General features: G+C 40.8%; 1 protein-coding gene across 1 annotated transcript; it reads right to left on the reverse strand.

The window, feature by feature from the left end:
- Window positions 1-572: 572 nt before the first annotated feature.
- Window positions 573-15202, reverse strand: and2 (actinodin2). The gene is made up of 8 exons (XM_034152788.1): window positions 15168-15202; window positions 14974-15080; window positions 12298-12342; window positions 11584-11762; window positions 9974-10858; window positions 9364-9752; window positions 5191-5272; window positions 573-734 (listed from the first exon to the last, which is right to left on the reverse strand). Exons 1-8 carry the CDS (start codon window positions 15200-15202, stop codon window positions 573-575), a joined length of 1884 nt encoding a protein of 627 aa, XP_034008679.1.
- Window positions 15203-18823: the final 3621 nt, after the last annotated feature.

An 18823-nucleotide genomic window follows, 5' to 3' on the forward strand; every position in this document is an offset into this window, starting at 1 on the left:
GAGCTCTTATTGAAATACTTTTCATTTTTTACTTTTGATGACTTCAGACGTGTGTTGAATCTAAAACGTGGTGCGCAGACACTGGCAGTCGCACTGGGTATAATGAATGTATACCGAGGAGCTAATTTCAGTTAGCTTCTGTGTTTTTTTCTCTCCGCCTCATTGCCATTCATAGACTGCAGGTTTGATTGGAGGTAATGATATTCCCCCGCTCTCTGGAGGAGCAGAGGCCTCGCCGTCAGCACAATCCTCGCCTCGTGCTGACTCAAGCAGCCGAGAATACTCCCGCAGCGCCGGGTATCCCTCGCAACCTCCGCGGGCCAAGAATTAGCGAGGAGCTGAGTTTGTAGCAAAGTCAGCTAAAATGGTTGTCCACGGGAACGGGGATGACTGCCAGCTGAATAACAATTATTTGTTGGTTTGTATCATCGCTATTCAGCACCGCCTCAGGGCTTTGTCTGACTCCTTCGTCAACACAGGTTGCAACTGTCTGTGTGTCAATTTCCTTCACTCAGTCTTTCTCCAAGTCTCCATCTGCAGCTTTATCTTTCTGCAAATATCCAACATAAACCTCAGCTTTCCTCTTGTTTCCTTCGCCCTCCTCCTCCTCCTCCTCCTCCTCCCTTCACCGTGCTGTGAGTCAACGCTGACGAATGACAGGCGTCTCCAGGTTTACCCATTGGTCTGATCTCCGCTGGCAGAGCCGCTGAGCAGCGACAGATCGATGACAAAGCCTGTCAGAACAGCTCACAGTTATTCAAGGCTAGATTGCATCTGAAAGACCGTGCACCATGCGGTTAGTGATTTGAAGAAGTGGCCAGCCAACATCAGCTGACACGCGTCAATATCTTTCTTGTAGGAAATGTAGAGTGATGTCACTAATCCCTGCTAGTTTGGCTCACAGGGTGCAGTCAAAGAGTCAAATAGATTACATCTTATTTCTTTAACCACTTCTCCTTGACCTCATTGGAGAACAGCATGAGGTCAAGGAAAGATGTGAAGGAGAATTGATCATGACTTATGAAAAGAAAACCGCTGAGCTAAGAGAATCATTTAAGTAAGCTACATTGGATGGTTTTTTTTAAAGAACGTTTTGGGGATAAGAGTACAGTGGCAAACTCAATGCTGTTCTATTAAAGGATGCATGGCCAAAACACAATCACATCTCCTAAGAAGGGTGTTTGAAATGTATCCATAGTGTTCAATTAGATAGTGACTGCAGGTGTTATTGACGAGACTTCACTTAAAATGTTGCTTCTACAGGGAATCATGGGACCTGTTTCACCTTTCCTTCCCTGGAGAATGGTTTGGTGTTTCCTATCCTAAAGTAGATAAGAAAGGAAGCATCAAAGCCCGCTTAGCATAGATACTTTCCTGATATTTTACGGAGATACAAACCGAAAACACCAATTGGACTACTGCCTGTTTATCTAACTAAAAAGAACTGTAAGTGGTTTATGTGAACACTGTGGTATGTTGAGAGGAAACCAGTTAACCCTCTTTTGACATGCTGGGCACAACTTGCTCTGCACATCAGAGAAGGCCGCCCTCAGGGACTTCTGCCAGAAAGGGTCTATTGTGACCAACACCATGATCCCGTCCTCGCTTGCTGCATTCAGGAACAGATGAAGAAAGAGGGAGTACACAGGGAATATTGGTGAGTATTTTTTCCAGAGTAATTACTATTTTGCTCTGAAATAGTGATATGTAATCATTTTGGAGTGTATTTATTACTCATAGCTTCTAGAGTGCGATCAAAAATGACCACGCTGTAACAGAGGTGATCTCTGGGGCCATAGATCTCGGTCTCCGTTACGGATTATATAGCTTCATTATTGGCGAAGTATATTCATTTGTTCCACGCTAAAACATTGCACAGGAAGCATGTGATTATATGTAATTTATGCATATATTTGTCACGATCTGTCTATGATTTGTCTGTCTCTGTTTCCTGTTTTAGTTTGAAAAGTGTTCCCCCTCCCGTCTTGTCTGTTCACCTGGTGCCCTGTGTTTCTCCTCCCTCCTCACCTGTGTCTTGTTGGTTTGATTGGCCCTGTGTGTATTTAGGTTCTGTTTTCCTGTTAGTGTGTGTGTGTGTGTGAGAGAGATCCTTGTTGCTGGTGACTGTGTTCACGTGAGACAGTCATATTGAGGCTGTGTATCCTGTACCACAAAGAGGAATAAATGCCCACACCGGGTTGTATTTGAACTCGCTGCCTCTGCCTCCTTGCTTGGTCGGGCCGCTCAATGGTCAGCTTCACACATGCCCACTCATGTTCCTTAAGCACTTTGGTTTATTGACCTTTTTTATTGTAAAGATCATTATGGTTCATTTATTCTATTCTGAGTAAAATTACCTTCTATTATGAATTCACAATTTGAATGACTGTTCTGTGTAGAACATTTGTTTGCCAGCAACTTTTGCATAACAGCAATTTTGGTGGCTAAATGGGGAAATGACAGGATAATATGTAAAATAAATTGAGTCCCTCTTCATTTTCCAAATGTCTCTTGAAAGCCCATCCAGTCGGATTCAGGCTTATCCACTCTTTTGGTGGAGGAAGAAGCTCTTAAAATGTTTTAGTGCAATAACTTCCCTGCAAAGCTGCAGGCTGTTCTTCTGTTTTTATAGAAGGCCATATTTATAAGGGAGGATGTGAGGGCAGGAAAACAGATTTTAGGAACAAACGAAGCACTGTTCCATCTCTGTGGGGTTTCTCTCATGGTTGTGGTCTTGCTGTGACTTACCGCTGACTTGAAACACAATGAATGCTTGAAGGACAACAAGGTGATACCAGGGGGGCACTGCAGCAAAACACCACTATTACTGCCACATGAAATAATTTATTTTAAAGAAACTCAGCCTCATTTTACAAAACTAAAATGTTAAAGTACATGAGCTAAGCAAACTAGGGCATATTAAAGAAAAAAACCCTGAGCCACCTTTGTCCTGAATCAGCTACAGCTGAAAACACATCTATATGCGAAATGTTCATTATATCACTTAATTCAGAAACACACTGAGAGGGAACATGGTGCCGTGACCTTTTTAAATGATTCACTCTCGCTGCCTGTCGCACTCACTTTCCTCACACACAACTTTTAGTCTCCCACTCTACTAATTATTTGCATTTTCCATCATCGCACTGAAATAGCAGAAAATAATAATACAGAGACCGGTGCACAAAACAGAATTAGCATTTGTAGCACAAGTGCAGGACTCCCTACAGATTGCTAGATACAAGCCCATGCTATGGCTCTTGTTAAGTGCACCTTTTTCCCTGTAATGCCTCATTCATGCAACGCATTTCAGATAACAAGGCAAAGAAAATGAACTTTTCATATTGCTACTTTAGACTGGAGAATTTTTACTTGACCACAGACCTCAAACACAGCAAACCACTCTCAGCTTTTGCTCCATTCCTGAACCACAGAAAAGCGTATTCACTAGTGACTTATAATACATGCTGTGTCCATTAGTTTTGACAGCCATGCCTCCATATAAAGAATAGATTCAGCGTATGAATGATGGCTCACTCTGCGGCAAACCTCATGCTTGTTTATGACAAGAAAAACCTTTCTTGGAGCTCTTTTTTTTCATCAAACCATGTCCCCAAAGAGCTGACCATGGACTATTCATGCATAATGTAATACATGTAGGTCTGTTAATATGAATGTACTGACGTGAATAATTCATCTACCTACCTACCTATCTATCTATGTATCTATCTACCTATCTATCTATCTGTCTATCTATCTGTCTATCTATCTATCTGTCTATCTATCTATCTATCTATCTATCCACCTATCTACCTATCTACCTATCTATCTATCTGTCTGTCTGTCTGTCTGTCTGTCTGTCTGTCTGTCTGTCTGTCTATCTATCTATCTATCTATCTATCTATCTATCTATCTATCTATCTATCTACCTACCTATCTATCTATCTGTCTATCTATCTGTCTATCTATCTATCTATCTACCTACCTACCTATCTATCTATCTATCTATCTATCTATCTATCTATCTATCTATCTATCTATCTACCTATCTACCTATCTATCTATCTGTCTGTCTGTCTGTCTGTCTGTCTGTCTGTCTGTCTGTCTGTCTGTCTGTCTATCTATCTAGTTTGCCAAGATAATCCATTGACAGGTGTGGCATTACAGATTAAACATAATTATTCCAGATGTATGATGAAAGGCGACATTTATTCGGAACTATGGATTTCACAAGACTAATTCTGCAGATATACATTTGTTGGTATAGTATTAATCTGTGAAGAGAGCATTTCTCCAAAGAGACGACACCATCGGAGAGTGGAATTTGTGCATATAAGTTGTTTACGTCAATGGACTGAAGTCAGGTGAAGACCCTCCTGTTTGTCGAGCATACATCCCTTACACAGTCCCCCCTTAACCTAGGAAGGTTAAAATATTGGGAAGAAAACCATTGGGTGAGACCAGTAGCCAATTGGCTAAGACTACCGTCATATAACAGGGAAGTCATCGCTCTCTTTCCTGCGTTTCCAATCTGGATCTCTTGTCAGGTTTCAGCAAGAGTGCGGGCCCAAACGCAGTACAACCAGGGAGGCAGGTATGGGGATGTAAACAAAAGGCGAGCTTTTATTAAATTAAAAGCTGGTACAACACAAGAAACGGCAGGAGCAGGCGAGGTGGAACAAAAGGAAAAGTAACAAACAAAACAAGAACAAACCGGGAACACTCAGGAGACACAGGAGGGCAGACCAGGGAAATCCAGATCATGACATCAGAGCCAAAACACATGAAAAATGATGACGAACTGACAAGGAACGCAAGGGAAAGCAAGACTAAATACACAGGGGTAATCACAAGACAAGACACAGAGGGGAGGGGAGGTGAAACACCGGGGCAACAGGTGAACAGAGTCAGACAATCAGACAGGAGGGCAAACACAGACAGGAAGCAAATACAGACATGACAGACAGGGGGTGAACCCCTTCAAAGTGAAACAGGAAAACTGTGACAATTCAAAATAAAACACAAAATAAACAGACATCTCTATTTCTCCTCTGTCTAATAAAGAAAAATAATGTTTTTTCTTTTAAAAAAACCTTGTCATATTGCATGTGCAGTTCAGTCTGTTAGTGTGATGCAATATCATGCAAAACACATATTGTAAACATGCTATCATGGTGGCTGGTCTCTTACGATCTTCAGGTGAAGAAGTCTGATGTAGAAGTCCTGTGCTGGATTGGTAACGTGGTCAACGATGTGAGGCGACTTGGATGCCCTGCCAAATTCACGAAAAGTCATAGAAGGCTCATGGTAGACAAATTATTAAATGGGCAACAGTTCTGGTTGGACTCATGCCAAAGGACATTTCCTCAAAACTAGTGATATCTGTTGCAGAGTGTTGTGTGATAAAACTGCACATTTAAAGTGGACTTTAAATGTGACCAGCCCAAGGTACACCTGTAATGATGACGTTGTTTATTCATCACCTTGATATGCAACACCTGTCAGGTGGATGGATTATTTCTATCTTGGCATAAAAAGAGTGGTTTTAACAAAATGTGTGAACGACATTTGAGAGAAAGAAATACTTTTGTGTGCATAGATCTTTTATTTCACCTCATTAAAAATAGATTTATAAACAAGCTTTGCAATATCATTTTTGTTGGATATCTGTCTGTATTTCTGTCTGTCACAGAGGCGTGGAAAGGTTTTTCACGTTAGATAAATTCATCAGTTATTTAGTAATTAACACAGAAACAGGCAGCCGTGATAAAACCAGTAGACTAAATTCGTTCCACTGAGACAAGCTGAAAGGCGCTTATCTTAATATCATAATGTTTAAAATCCACAGCAATTATTCTTCACGGAGGCGTGAAATTGATTCCAAACATTTTCTCTTTCTCCTCCTCACACTGTTTGATCTCTGCTCCCCCGACACGACCTTTGATGAAATTCAATTTTTAGCAACGATGCAGCTTTCACAATATCTCACCTAAAGATATCAAACTATAAAAAGTCAACGTAAAATATTATGTTATATCATGAATAGGGAAGGAGTTAGTCTAACTGATGTTGGATTAATGGTCTAAATATGATTATTAATTAATGTACGAGGTTCACATGCTTTGAAGTTTTTCTCGTGAGCCCTCTAGCTGTCATTACAGAACAGCTCTGACTCTCAGTCTGATTCAAGGTTCAAGGTTCAAGGTTCTTTATTGTCAATCTGACATAGCTACAGAGTAATTATGTAGTTGAAAATCTTATGTCACAGGCTTCTCCAACAATGCAACATAATAACATAATAACAATAAGAGCAAGAGCAATACAAAAAGAAAAATAGTTATAAAATAAAATAAAGTGATGATGTGGAATAGTGCAGTACGAGTCTATATACAAGTTATTGGAATGATATATATATATTAGGTATATATTAGGTATTAGATACATACTACTGAGTAGCAGATGAATGTTTGAAGTATTTGATGGAAATAATTGTGACAGCTGGACAGACAGATGACAGCCTCAGTCTCTGCGGCTCTGGGAGATCACCTGCTGGAGACTGCAGGTAAATATTAAAGCTCACAACAAGAGTGGAAACACCTCTGCAAGTATCATCATCACATTAAACATTCTACTTGGTTAAAAAACAATATGTATTTGGTTTAGGCAGAGTAAATACACTTTAACGTTTAAAACTTGAATAGAACGTTTCCTTTAAACGTTTTTATTTCATTTTAGACCCTGACACAGTAATCGAAAAAGTATTGTTTTCACAAGTAAAAGTAGCAATACAACAGTGAGGAAATACTCAAGTATGAACTGCTTTCAAACATGTACTTTACTAGTATTAGCATTTACTTGAAGAACTAAGCATGAAAGTACTTATTATGTAGCATAATGCTTACTATATTGCTATATTATAAGTTGTGCATCACTTAGAATTTTATCCCAGGATAAATAAAGTATCATCTGCAACTTTTAACAAAACTATATTTGTTTATTATATTTTGCGTTAGTGATTTGAATCTGCAGATTAAGTAACTAATACTGTCAAATACATGTAGTGCGGTAAAAGCGCCTCACTTTCAATTATTACTTGATTAACAGACTTACTTTCAACTACTGCACTAAAGCACATTTGAATATGGTAAAGGACTCAGGTAGGACTGAACTTGAATGCAGTTTAAAGTTTGTTTTGCTTCAGAAAGTTTCACTGTTTTTTCACCGTGACAGGAGAATTCTGCAGTCCAAACTTTACAGGACAGCAGCTACAATTAGGAACATACCTTCATGGTGCTTTTTGAGTGCATGTTGTGTTCAGGTAGTCATTACCGGCCCGGCTGTGTGTTATCTGCCTTTAAAACTGTCAGGAGCAGCGGCGGTGGCGGCGTTTGTCTCCTTGAGGCGACGGCTGTGTGCTGGAGCTGTTGAAAAGTTGGTTATTGAAAAAGACACTGCAGTCCTTGTAGCCCAGGGCTGGAGCTGGTTTATAAAATACACTGTTCAGCTGTGGAAGAGAACATACAGCAGTTAATTATTCAGGATTTCTTGAATAAAGGCTGTTCACATTTCAAAGAAATACATTAATTTATCAAAACCCTGAATTTGTGATTGCGTTTTTGTCAGATGTTAAACTAAGATTTATTAGTATTTTCCGTACGGTTGGTAGATGCACTTTGCATCTGTTGTTACATTGATGTGTGACTGTACATATTAATCCTCCTGCTCATACATGCAGAAAAAACATGTTCGTTTTGTGCATAACTATATTTATGTTCACCTTTTCAAACAGTCACATTATCAGGACTCAAACATCTGGATTACCATTCATTTTAGGGATAGCACATGCTTTTAAGGTTAGCAGTTTTAGCATCTAGCAAATCAATGTGGGTCAATACAATATCCTCACAATTTACAAAGACAAGTGTGTTTGAGTGTTTCACAGGACAGGTGATGACATTGTTCGGGATTAATTCATCACGTTGCTCGAGGTGTTACTGAATTCCCCTTGTCACTGTTAATAATTTAGACAACTGTGGACAGCTGTGACATTGTCAGAAACACACTTTGCTGTTTTAGCCTTGCTATCATGGTTGATCAACCGCTTTTATCGCAATCTGAGAATCCATTGGCTTTTGGTCATATAACTGTTTATAGAGATACTTTAATCATGATTAAACATCTCATAATAAGACCAAATACCTGCAAGAAGAACACCATAAGCCTCAGCTGCACTATTGTACCACTTAAACATCAGCATGTTAGCATTGTCATTATGAACATGTCACAATGCTAACAGTAGTGATGGGCCCTTTTAACAGCAGCCATCTTTACATTGCACAGTAAACACAGGCTTCCCTCCGTCAGTTACTGGCGCCAAGAGCTCCCCAGGCTGCAGTAACATTGAGAGAAGCAAAAAATTGTTTATTTGCACGTACCACCCACTTTGAAAAGACACAAAGCTGGTTGAAAATTGCCAAAGCTTCCCTTTATCTTGCAATAAAGGTGGGAAAACTCTAATTAGGTAGAAGTTTGACAGTGTAATGTACTAACTTAGAAATACATATTTTTGGAAATTATGTTTGAATATAAAACGTGCGGATGTAGCAACAATGAGTTTTTATAATGGTGGATAGTAAACTGGTACCAGCTGGCTGTAAGGCTGGACATGGTGCTGCATGTTAGTTGAAACATCTGGGGACTGATGTGATGATGTGATGAAATGCTGTGTGCAGAGTAAACTTTATAAAATGATGTTAAAACTTTAAAATATTTGTTGGATTCTTGAAACTCTTTTGGCTGCTCATCATCAAGTAATATACTTTCATCTCATCTCTGTCTGTGACCTCAAAGTGCAGATCTAGAAAGACAATTCAGAAGTTTTTCAACTCTTTTTTTATTAAGAACTTCATAAAAACTAAACAGATGAAGCATTATGAGGTTTAGAGTTACAGAAAAATGTGAAACACAACATTAAATAGGGTAACTCAAATGGAAACAGAGAATGTACAGCAGAGAGAAATGATTGCCCACTAACACAAATGTAACTACCCCTAATCTATCAAACATCTATACATACGACTCTTTCTACAAACATACATACATGAAGTATTTAATACACAAGTTTCACATGATCTATGTTGCTTGGCCCTCTTGAATTGTTCCCCTTTTGTAAAGCAGACCAAAATTAAGCGTTTTCTGTGAAAATCAGCTGCAATATTTTCCGATTTATTTTATAGTTTTTTTATAGAACCTGGTGATACTGTGAAAGGTGGTTCATGAAGTCCATAAAGAGTAAAGACAACACAGCGAGCTCCATTTCTGCCAGGTAGATTATCTAGAAGGCATTGATGTTGTTATTTCTACTGGTGCTTGCTCATGACGCCCTGCAGGAAGTCTTCAAAGTTTGGTATGGCGGCCTCTCTGGCGGGCTCGTCGGCAGCCGCGGGCTCATCAGCAGCTGCTTCAGCGGGCTGGGCGCGACGCAGGCGGCAGTTGAAGTCCATCTCAGGGTCGCAGTCGGGGTCGGGCAGGATGATGCCATCATTGCTGGGCTTTGGGGCCTCAACGGCCGAGGGTCCTGCAGCAAACTTGCCGCAGTTTGGGTCGAAGGGATGGCAGAAAGGCTTGGCTGGAGCCTTGATGTTGGCCTTGGCCGCAGAGCCATACTTCACGGGGGTGCAGTCTTTGTCGTAGTGCACGTAGCAGTCGTGGCCATCCTTGGTCTTGCCTTCGACGCCGAGCTTGTAGCGGACCTGGTTAATTGATTGATTTGTGTTTTTGGTTCAAAACAGATGCAAAACAGATCATAGAAAGCAAGTGAAAGCATTATGCAACACCCATTTAATTTCACTAAATCATTTAATAAACTGAATGAAAAGGAAGAGACAATTAGTAGAACCATTCAACAAGCAGTATTTCACTAGATTAGTCAAGACATCCAACTATATCTAGTAGCAGGACTTCAAATTCAGACCTGGTGCTCGGGCATCTGCGGGGCGGGCCTGCGCAGGGCGGCGGCGGCGGCCAGGATGCAGTACGGGTCGTAGCGAGGGTCGCAGGACAGAGGAGCGGGACCAGAAGCAGCCGCTGCCTTGGGGGCGAACTCCAACACGGGCCTGGTGAGTCCGGACAGCTTGGTGGCGCTCAGCGGGTTGCAGCCGCCGTCAAACAGGGGGTTGCAGTGCTGCTCTTTGGGTTCCTCCTCCGCAGCGAGGGGGGCCGGGGCGGCGGTCACACACAGAGGATCCACTGCTGGGTCACAGCTGGGGTACAGCATGTGGTAGAAGCCGGTGGGGGATTTCTGGACCAGGGGGGGCATGCAGTACGGGTCCTTGGGGTCGCATTTGAGGGCGGCGTAGGATGGGGCGGGGCCAGCGGCCGGGCGGTAGCCATAGGCTGCTCTCAGGTGATACTGCAGACACTCCACATCCTCAGAGTTGCAGATTCTCAGCAGCTCGGCCCTCTGCACTTCGCTGAGGAAGGGCTCCAGGACGGGGGCGTAGTAGTAGAAGCCGGTGGAGCTCTTCATGGGCATGGGCAGCATGGGGGTGAGGATGGGGGCGGGCCGTTTTACCGGAGCAGGCGCGGGCGCAGCAGCCTTGGAGCCGATGGGGAAGAGGCAGTAGGGGTCCAAATAAGGGTTGCACATCCTGACGTCGGCAGTCTTGATGGCCTCGGGCATCACCATCGCGGCCTTGGGCTTGCTGGTGGACTCGGAGATGCACTCGGGATCATCGGAGTCGGCACAGGTTTTGTAGATTTCACTGAGGTGCTTCAGGTAGTGGTTGAAGTTCGGGCCCTCCTCTGACCTGTGCTTGTTCTGCAGGAAGTTCAGGTACAGACGATCCAGATCCTCAACCTGGAAAATTGGGTGAAAAGGGAAAATGTATAATTTTATTATTTACGGTTGCATGCAAGAAATAAGAAATGAAATGACACATATTATACTTAATTCCAGATTTATACTTCTTTTTTGGGTGACTTCCAGTACATGTTAACATGGTTTAATGTTCAAAACACATCCTGTTTCTCATAGTGTCTGCCTGCAGATACCTGTATGAAACGCTCTGTTTAGCGCCTGCCACTTTAAACCAAAAAATTGCTTCCAGAAAATGACTGTGAAGGAAAAGATGGACCGTTTTGACTTCACAACATTGCAGTAGTCCTGACGACGTGTGAAAGGCTTAAGATATCGGAAAAAGGCTGCGTGTAATTCTCCAAGGACTGAGCGTTTTGATGCTTTCACAGTAATTATATAGCACTAAGAATCACATGAATACATCTCACTTTGTACACTATGGGACCTTTAAACTAAGTCCTTTATAGATGAACACTTTCACACGAATCCTCTGTGGAGGAGTTTTTCTTTTTTCAGCTCACTGTGTTGTTTCTCATCTATATACAGCCTCAATCTTAAACCACTGAGCTCTCACTGGTAATAACATGCTGGAACAGGACTCGCATCGCTAATTTATCATATGAAGAAGGTCGAATACTGTTTAATTAGTATTTTTTGTTAAAAATGAGCACTGTCAATCCTCCCTGGTAGGAACTGATGATTAATGCGAAACAAACTGCACTCACTCCCTCCTGGTTGTGGCTGTTCATGAAGAGCTTGTACCATCCCCAGAAGTCGGGCATGCGTTTGAAATGGGGTATTTGGCCCATTGTGGCCATGACGGGGACGATGTTCCTTCTGTTGCGAACAAGAGTCCTCAGGTTCTCCATGGCATCGGCCTTCACATCGTCAGACACTGCAGTCACTGAGGAGAGAGAGGGAAAGAAAGTGTGCTGGATAAATAACTTACAAATGGTTTAAAGAGTACACATGATGCTCATTTTCAGGTTCATATTTGTATGTTGTGCCTCTACTGTGACATGCTTACACGCTTTAATGTTCAAAAAGTGCTTATTTTTCTCATTCTGCCTGTGTTGCAGCACCTCTTTTCACCCTCTGTCTAAAACCAGAGCCGAGTCTGTTCTGATTAGTTAGCTGGCTGGCTCTGTTGTGATTGGCTAATTGCTTAGAGATGTCCCGTCCCTTAGCATATCACGTATGTGTCGGAGCATTAGCCAATAGAAGCCTGAGTGTTACATAGTGATGTCAGTCAAATTCGTTTTACCTCACCAAATTGTAACCAATTGTTTTGTCACCAACATCTGTGAGTTACTGACTGTGTGTAACAAAGGAAGAACATTGAAATCATCTCTGTCCATGATTGAAGTCCACCTCCCTAATCCATATTTTAACTGACTAAACTGCCATGGTGTCCCACATGCCACATCACAGATGCTTACCTTCCTCCTCCCTGCGCTGCTCCACTGGCACGGCCCCCAGAAACTCTGTAAAACACAAGCAGCCATATTAGCAGCAGCAGAGACGCTCACTGACTGGGACCAGATGTTGAGCTTTCTCTCAACATCAGGGAAAACGCTGACCTGCTAATAAGCCCGCGGGTGAAACACGGCAGGTGCTGGGGCTCTGGCGCCCCGACACATGCAGCATCCTGCAGATTAAACACCCCCCCCCCCCCCCCCCCCCCCCTCCTGCAGACCCCCACCCAGCCCCACGCTCTGCTGGGCTTTGAGCCAGACCAGTAGAGCTTGTGCAACTACTGGGGGCCTCCTTAAAGTTTACCTGTAAAACTACAAAGACTGGGCCCTCACACAAACCAATTACCAATGCACTGTAAAAGTGAGAGGTTGGAGGGGGGGACGACATGTCTGTGTACATCTCGTTCTTCTGCGAGGGGGGGTTCCTTCAGAAGTTAACGAGAAAAAACTAGTGGAGTCAGCTGATTATGGCAGAAACTTCCGGTCCTTTTCATTTATTAATGTGGAAAATGTCCCAGAGGAGAAGGTGTTCATGTTTTTTATGACTCTAGAGAGATGGCTACCATGCACATCAACACAGAATGTTCTTTCTGGTATTGAAGGTAGTTCATGTGACAATAATAAGCCAATGCTCATGGACGTTATAATACAAATGATATGTATAATAATATGCATTTCTATATAACTTTTCAAGGGAACCAAGGATGTTTTCCCCTTAAGGAGGGAGAACAAATAACGTAGGAACACAAAAAATGAAAAGGGTGCTAAATTCCATTGCTGGCAAAAACGCAAATTCTTCCACAAAGGCTTCGCCTGAAGGAAGGGAGATGATTAAATGGATTAGACAGAAAATTAAGGCCAGAGAAAATCCTTCAAATGAACCAAGCTGAGAAGAAACCAAACAAACATATTTGTGGACTTTTTAAATGAAGGATAAAACCTTTATAAAGGCATGCAGGTGGTTACTAAACCAGGGAGCTTGGAGACTCTAAATCAGGGGTGTCAAACTCAAGGCCCGGGGGCCAAATCCGGCCCGCGACTTCATTTTATGTGGCCCCACAAGAGCTTGCAAAGAATATAATATGTTTATTATACGGTTACATGCTACTTTACAGAAGCACGTTGCCCATAAACGACATGTCCCACAATGCATCTCAAATTTGACTTTTTCTCAGAATTTGACTTTTTTTGTCCAAATATGCCTTTTTTCTTAGAATTAGCCTTTTTCTCATAAATAGATTTTTTTTTCAAAATGTCACTTCTCTTTTTCAAAATGTCACAATCAATGTTTTTCCAGAATGTGGCTTTTCTTTTAAAATCATATTGTGACATTCTTACTGAAGAGACTTGCAATTATTTGCTCTAGACTTCTGCTTTCAGACGTAGTTAATTATGAAGTTATATTAATTAATGATATCGTCTTAAAGTCACAACCGGCCCTTTGAGTGCAACCATAATGCTGATGTGGCCCCGTGATGAAATTGAGTTTGACACCCCTGCTCTAAATGGTGTTTCAAAGTCACTTGTCTTAAACACCTAAATTCAACAAACTTCTATTATTGTTTTTAATTTATTGTATTTTTTTACGAAAAATACATTTTATTTTTGTAAAGCTTACTCGGAAAGACCCATACAACTTTGTCGACTAATCAATTTGTTGGTTGGTAGAGTTTCTCATCAGTGAAACGTAAAAAAAGATTCACTTTAAACCTTGTGATTACGAGAGATGTTCTAATCGTCAACAGAAGAAAGTAGTCAAGACAAAAACTGTGAATTTGTTTACTATTTGTCTAATAGTGGGCAGCCCTAAATTAGATCCAAAGTTTCAAAAATGTAACCTATCAAAGTATCATTGTTAATCAAATCCTTAGCAGGGTGATAAATCCGCCAACATACCTCAGTATCTTCAGTTATGATTCTCTCTATAAGTTAACATTAGAGTCCATTTTTCTCTGTCTGCCATCTGAATCTAAGTTAACAAAATCAAAGAAGCATTTTATATCAGTTAAAATATGCACATTAAGTCTCACCTGGAAGTAAAACAATAGCTAACAGGAATCCTGTGTGGATCAGGAAAAGTGATGGTCCTCCAGAACGCGCCATTTTTTGTTTTATATGCTTCCTGAGGGGAAAAGACAGAAACAATAATCAGTGATAATGTTGTAACAGAATTGCATTTGAGGCTACTTAATAAAGTATGAACTTCTGGCATTATACTGTGATATTACAATTCAACTAGACTTGGATTGAATCTGGTGTCTTGTATTTCTGTGGAGAGTTTTGTTAGATATGGAAATGAGAAGACAATGCACTTGGAACAATGAGAAAGCTTTTATGTAACTGGCTGATACCCAGACAATGGAGAGGATTGGGGACATGCTGTAATAGAGATTTCTTTCAGGGATTACTGAGGAAAATAAGACGTAAATTATGAATATCTGAATATCATATAATGCGACTTAAATGAACAATCGAACAGGGAAAAAGCCTGAAATGTTCTTTTGTCTGTTAAACAGCTGCTGATTTAAAAAATATGAAGACTTTCTCACTTTGAAACCACAGACGATGAAGCAGGCAGTTGCAGTGGCTCCAATAACTGCACATATATAAACTTTTTACATCATGCACAAGAGTCCTTACCTGCAAAGGTGCTGAAGTTCAGGCCTCCTGTGATCACCTCGGGATCCAGCGGCTCTCTGGATCGAGCTTCTTGAGGGGGGGCTTGCTGGTTATCTGAGCTCTCTAACCTAAGGGACAGGCGGAAAGGCAAACATTTTAAAGGAACCCCCTTGATCATTAAAAACAAAAAGGCATGTCAAACTGCCCCTGCTTGCTGGTAGGCACTCTGGGATTGGCTCCTGCGTGCCATCCGTCCGACCAATAGGGGTCCTGTAATTAGGAGAGGTGAGCAGCACGACTACTCTCAGTGGAGAAACATTAACAAGGTGCCATTTAGCGTCAAGTTTTCTCTCCTCACAGCTTTGGAATTTGGGGTCAACATGCAAGGTGACATTGTATCCAAGCCACTATAGTTGATTTAGAGATTTTTAAGTCTACATAAACAACTCAGTGGGCGCAAACTCAAAAAACTGTACGATGCTGAATCCACACAGCTTGAGGCCTCTGTTACAGGAGAGCAGATTTATAAAGGAGTGCTGCAGGCTATCGCTGAGGAGGTGCTCGTCGTAAAACCTTCAGTAGAAGCAGTAGCCCAAGAGGTAGCGCTGAAGGTACTCAGGAAGAAAAGGATTCATTAAAAGAATCTAGCGGTAAATAACTAGTAGTAAATAAAAATAGGCTTCATCTCCGTTAGAATAGTCCCTGTGAAGAAATTGACTTCAAAGAACAAAAATACATATTTCTGAAATAACTCCTGTGTTGCATCAGGACAGTGATAAATGTTTGAGTAATATTGTCCAGGATGACAGGTACGTGACTTTTTTATTTTCAGTGGAGCAGACGGGCTTCATCTGTTGGAGAGGGTACAAATTGCACTATTGCTAAGTGTTGTTTCTTTATATGTGTTTATTGGCAATAGTATGAGACCTTAATGTGAATATTTTCAATTTTTTACCTCCCTCACTAATTTGTTTAATTTATGTGCCCGTGCATGGTTTTATTTAACAACATGAAGGAATCTGGAGTCCTTCGGAGAGGAAACTAATGAAGCTGCTGCTGCTGCTGTGGAGCTGCAGAGACATCAGGACCAGCATGCCAACACCATCCTGTTTGTTTGCTACAAGCTCCTGCTGCTCGCTCTCTGCCACGTAGCCTGTACAGCCTCCAGCCAATGCCAGTGGAATAAATAAATGTATATACCGTACAGGAGCTATGGAAACCAGAACATTAGCTGGAAAACAGTAAAACAACCCCAAAGGCTATTTGAAAGGCTACTTAAAGAAAATACCGCATACTTACATTTTCCAGACGTACAGCCGTGAGATAACTCAAGTATCCCTGAATTCACCGCCACCAGTCATATTCAAAGTGTGTTTTTTTTTGTTAATCTTAAACTGGATGTTTTGCAACATTATTACCTTTCAGTGGGTTGGCTAGTTACAAATTGCATTAATTAATCTACCCCAGGCAGAAGTAATGTTTCAACCATTTATCCAGAGTTGGAAAACATTGTCAGAAAAATAGGCTTAATGTTTTTTAAATAGGTATGGCTTGTCACCTTGCACCTTAGGGAAAATGAGATGCATTTCATTTATTCAATTGGACAAGAAGAAGGTAACACATAGCTTCCAGCATTCATGCATTTCTTTAGCAAATATTTCCAATGAGCCATAACTCTTAACAGACTTTAAAGCTGGGGTAGGCAACTTTGGAAAACCAAGAGCAAGAGTAAGTTGGATTTTGAAAGCATTAAACCAAAGAAAACAGAAGATCTCAGCCCCTGCCTTCAGGCCTCCCTCCTCCACTCAAAGACATATGTTTTTGACCATTCCTCCTGATAATAACCCCCTGAGCTATACTCTACAGTAAGTACCATGGTTTGGATTCACTTGAGTTTTTTTTTTACAGTATACTGTTTATTTATGAATAGCTATCAGCTCAATTTAGATGTCAACATGATTTGATTTGATTTTGTATTCATTGTTTTCCACTGTCGTACAGTTTGTCCCACAGGACCGTGTCTCTCTTGCATGAGTGATGATGCCTCAGCTTTGGTTATGATCCCTGCAATTTACACATTTCAAAATAAGTGGGGTTGTCACAGAAAAAGACAAATGGTTGTCTTCTTCAGCTTAAAGCAGTTACACGTTACAAGGTGTGTTTTTTTTGCATTTTGTATCTTGTAAATTGTGTAACTTGCTGCAGTTAAATACCATCATACTATGTGCAATATGTGCTATATGTGCAATATATACATTACATTATATACATAAGCCATTAATAACTGTGTAATATATACCTGGCTGCTAAATTCTAAGAACTGTTACAGGATTTGTATTTTGGAAAGTATTTTTTCTTTTACTTTTCTTTTTTATATTATATTTTTATTATATCATAACTTAGTACTTTTTTTTCTTAACATAGGTAACATTAAGCTGTCTGTGGCTCTTTCCTGCTGTAAGATGCAAATTTCCCCTCTGTGGGACTAATACAGGTATTCTGATTCTGATTCTGAAGAGCCATCATTGGAGGATAGATGTCTGTCTCTTATGTGATAATGTACAACTTAACAAAACATTTGGGCTAAAACCTATAAAGCTTCTCATGCTACTTGTGAAAGAAAAGCCCATTAAAGCAAAGACCCTTGTAAAGATTATGATGCCTGTTGAATGCTTTAATGTTAGCAATTAAGTTGTGGTTCAAATTACGAATAAACCAGCAAGAGATTGTTAATAATGAAAAGCTGTTTTTTTCAACCTCCTGGTCTGAAAAGTGAAGCCAAAGCAGAAGTGCATTATTTCTAATGGCCAGCAGTGGGGAAACTCTACTGGTTGCAAAATAAGTCCGATTGTAAAGAAGTCTATGAAAAAATGAACACATTTATCACTTGATTTAGCAATAAAAAAAACATTTGTGGTTGTTTGTAATAATAATCAATACAGCATAATGTTCATTTTATAAATGATGGTCCAATCTAGAGTATAAAAGATCAAAGATGCAGGGTAGATAAAGATTGAAGACTGAATACATTTTCATGACAGCATGTACATTAACAAAGCCATGACCTTGTTTTGCATCTTAGAACTTAAACCATCTCACAGTTCAGTTAAAGGTGGGGTATGTAATTTTGGAGAAACCAGCTTGAGTGCGCTAGAATTTGAAAGTACACAACCGGAAAAATCTGCCCCTTCCTTCAGACTTCCTTACAGAGCCCCTCCTCCAACACACACGAACGCACACATGACCAATGAGGGCACGAGATAAGTTTGTGCACGAGATGGAAGGCTGACAGGCAGGTAGGCCATCCAGTTATTTTAGCCGGGCCGGCTCAGATGATTGGTCGTGCTTTTTACAGCGCCACGGCTTCCACAGATGACATTTTTTATGTATTTATTGTCAAAGCATTTAATATATTCATTGCTATCGGGATGTTAAGAGCATTCCATGGAATATAACAAAAAGTGTTTCTGAAGTGAATTACCTACCCCACCTTTAAGTTAAAAGTTAATTAAAACACTTTGGTCGCCTAAGAATGTCTTGTTCAGCGCGACAAGAGTCGGCTGCCATATTTCCGGCATGTACATTTTGGTTTAGTTTTTTAGCAAGCCAGAATTAGCAGCCTAATAAATAGTAACATGAAATACAGATGCACCCTGCTAACCAAGCTAGCAACAGCTAACTGTTTGTTATGCTAACAGTATCTGACTGTTCTCAACTGACAGAATAACACAAATTGTTCCTTGTTGAAAAGTCTGTTGCCAAATGTTGAATAAGCCTCAGCTTTACATTGTGGCTTGTGCTAATTAGCTAATATTAACATGTTAATATGTTAAACTAAGATGGGGAAAATGGGAAACATTACACTTACTAC

Source organism: Trematomus bernacchii, unplaced genomic scaffold (assembly GCF_902827165.1).
Source record: "Trematomus bernacchii unplaced genomic scaffold, fTreBer1.1, whole genome shotgun sequence".
Taxonomy (NCBI): domain Eukaryota; kingdom Metazoa; phylum Chordata; class Actinopteri; order Perciformes; family Nototheniidae; genus Trematomus; species Trematomus bernacchii.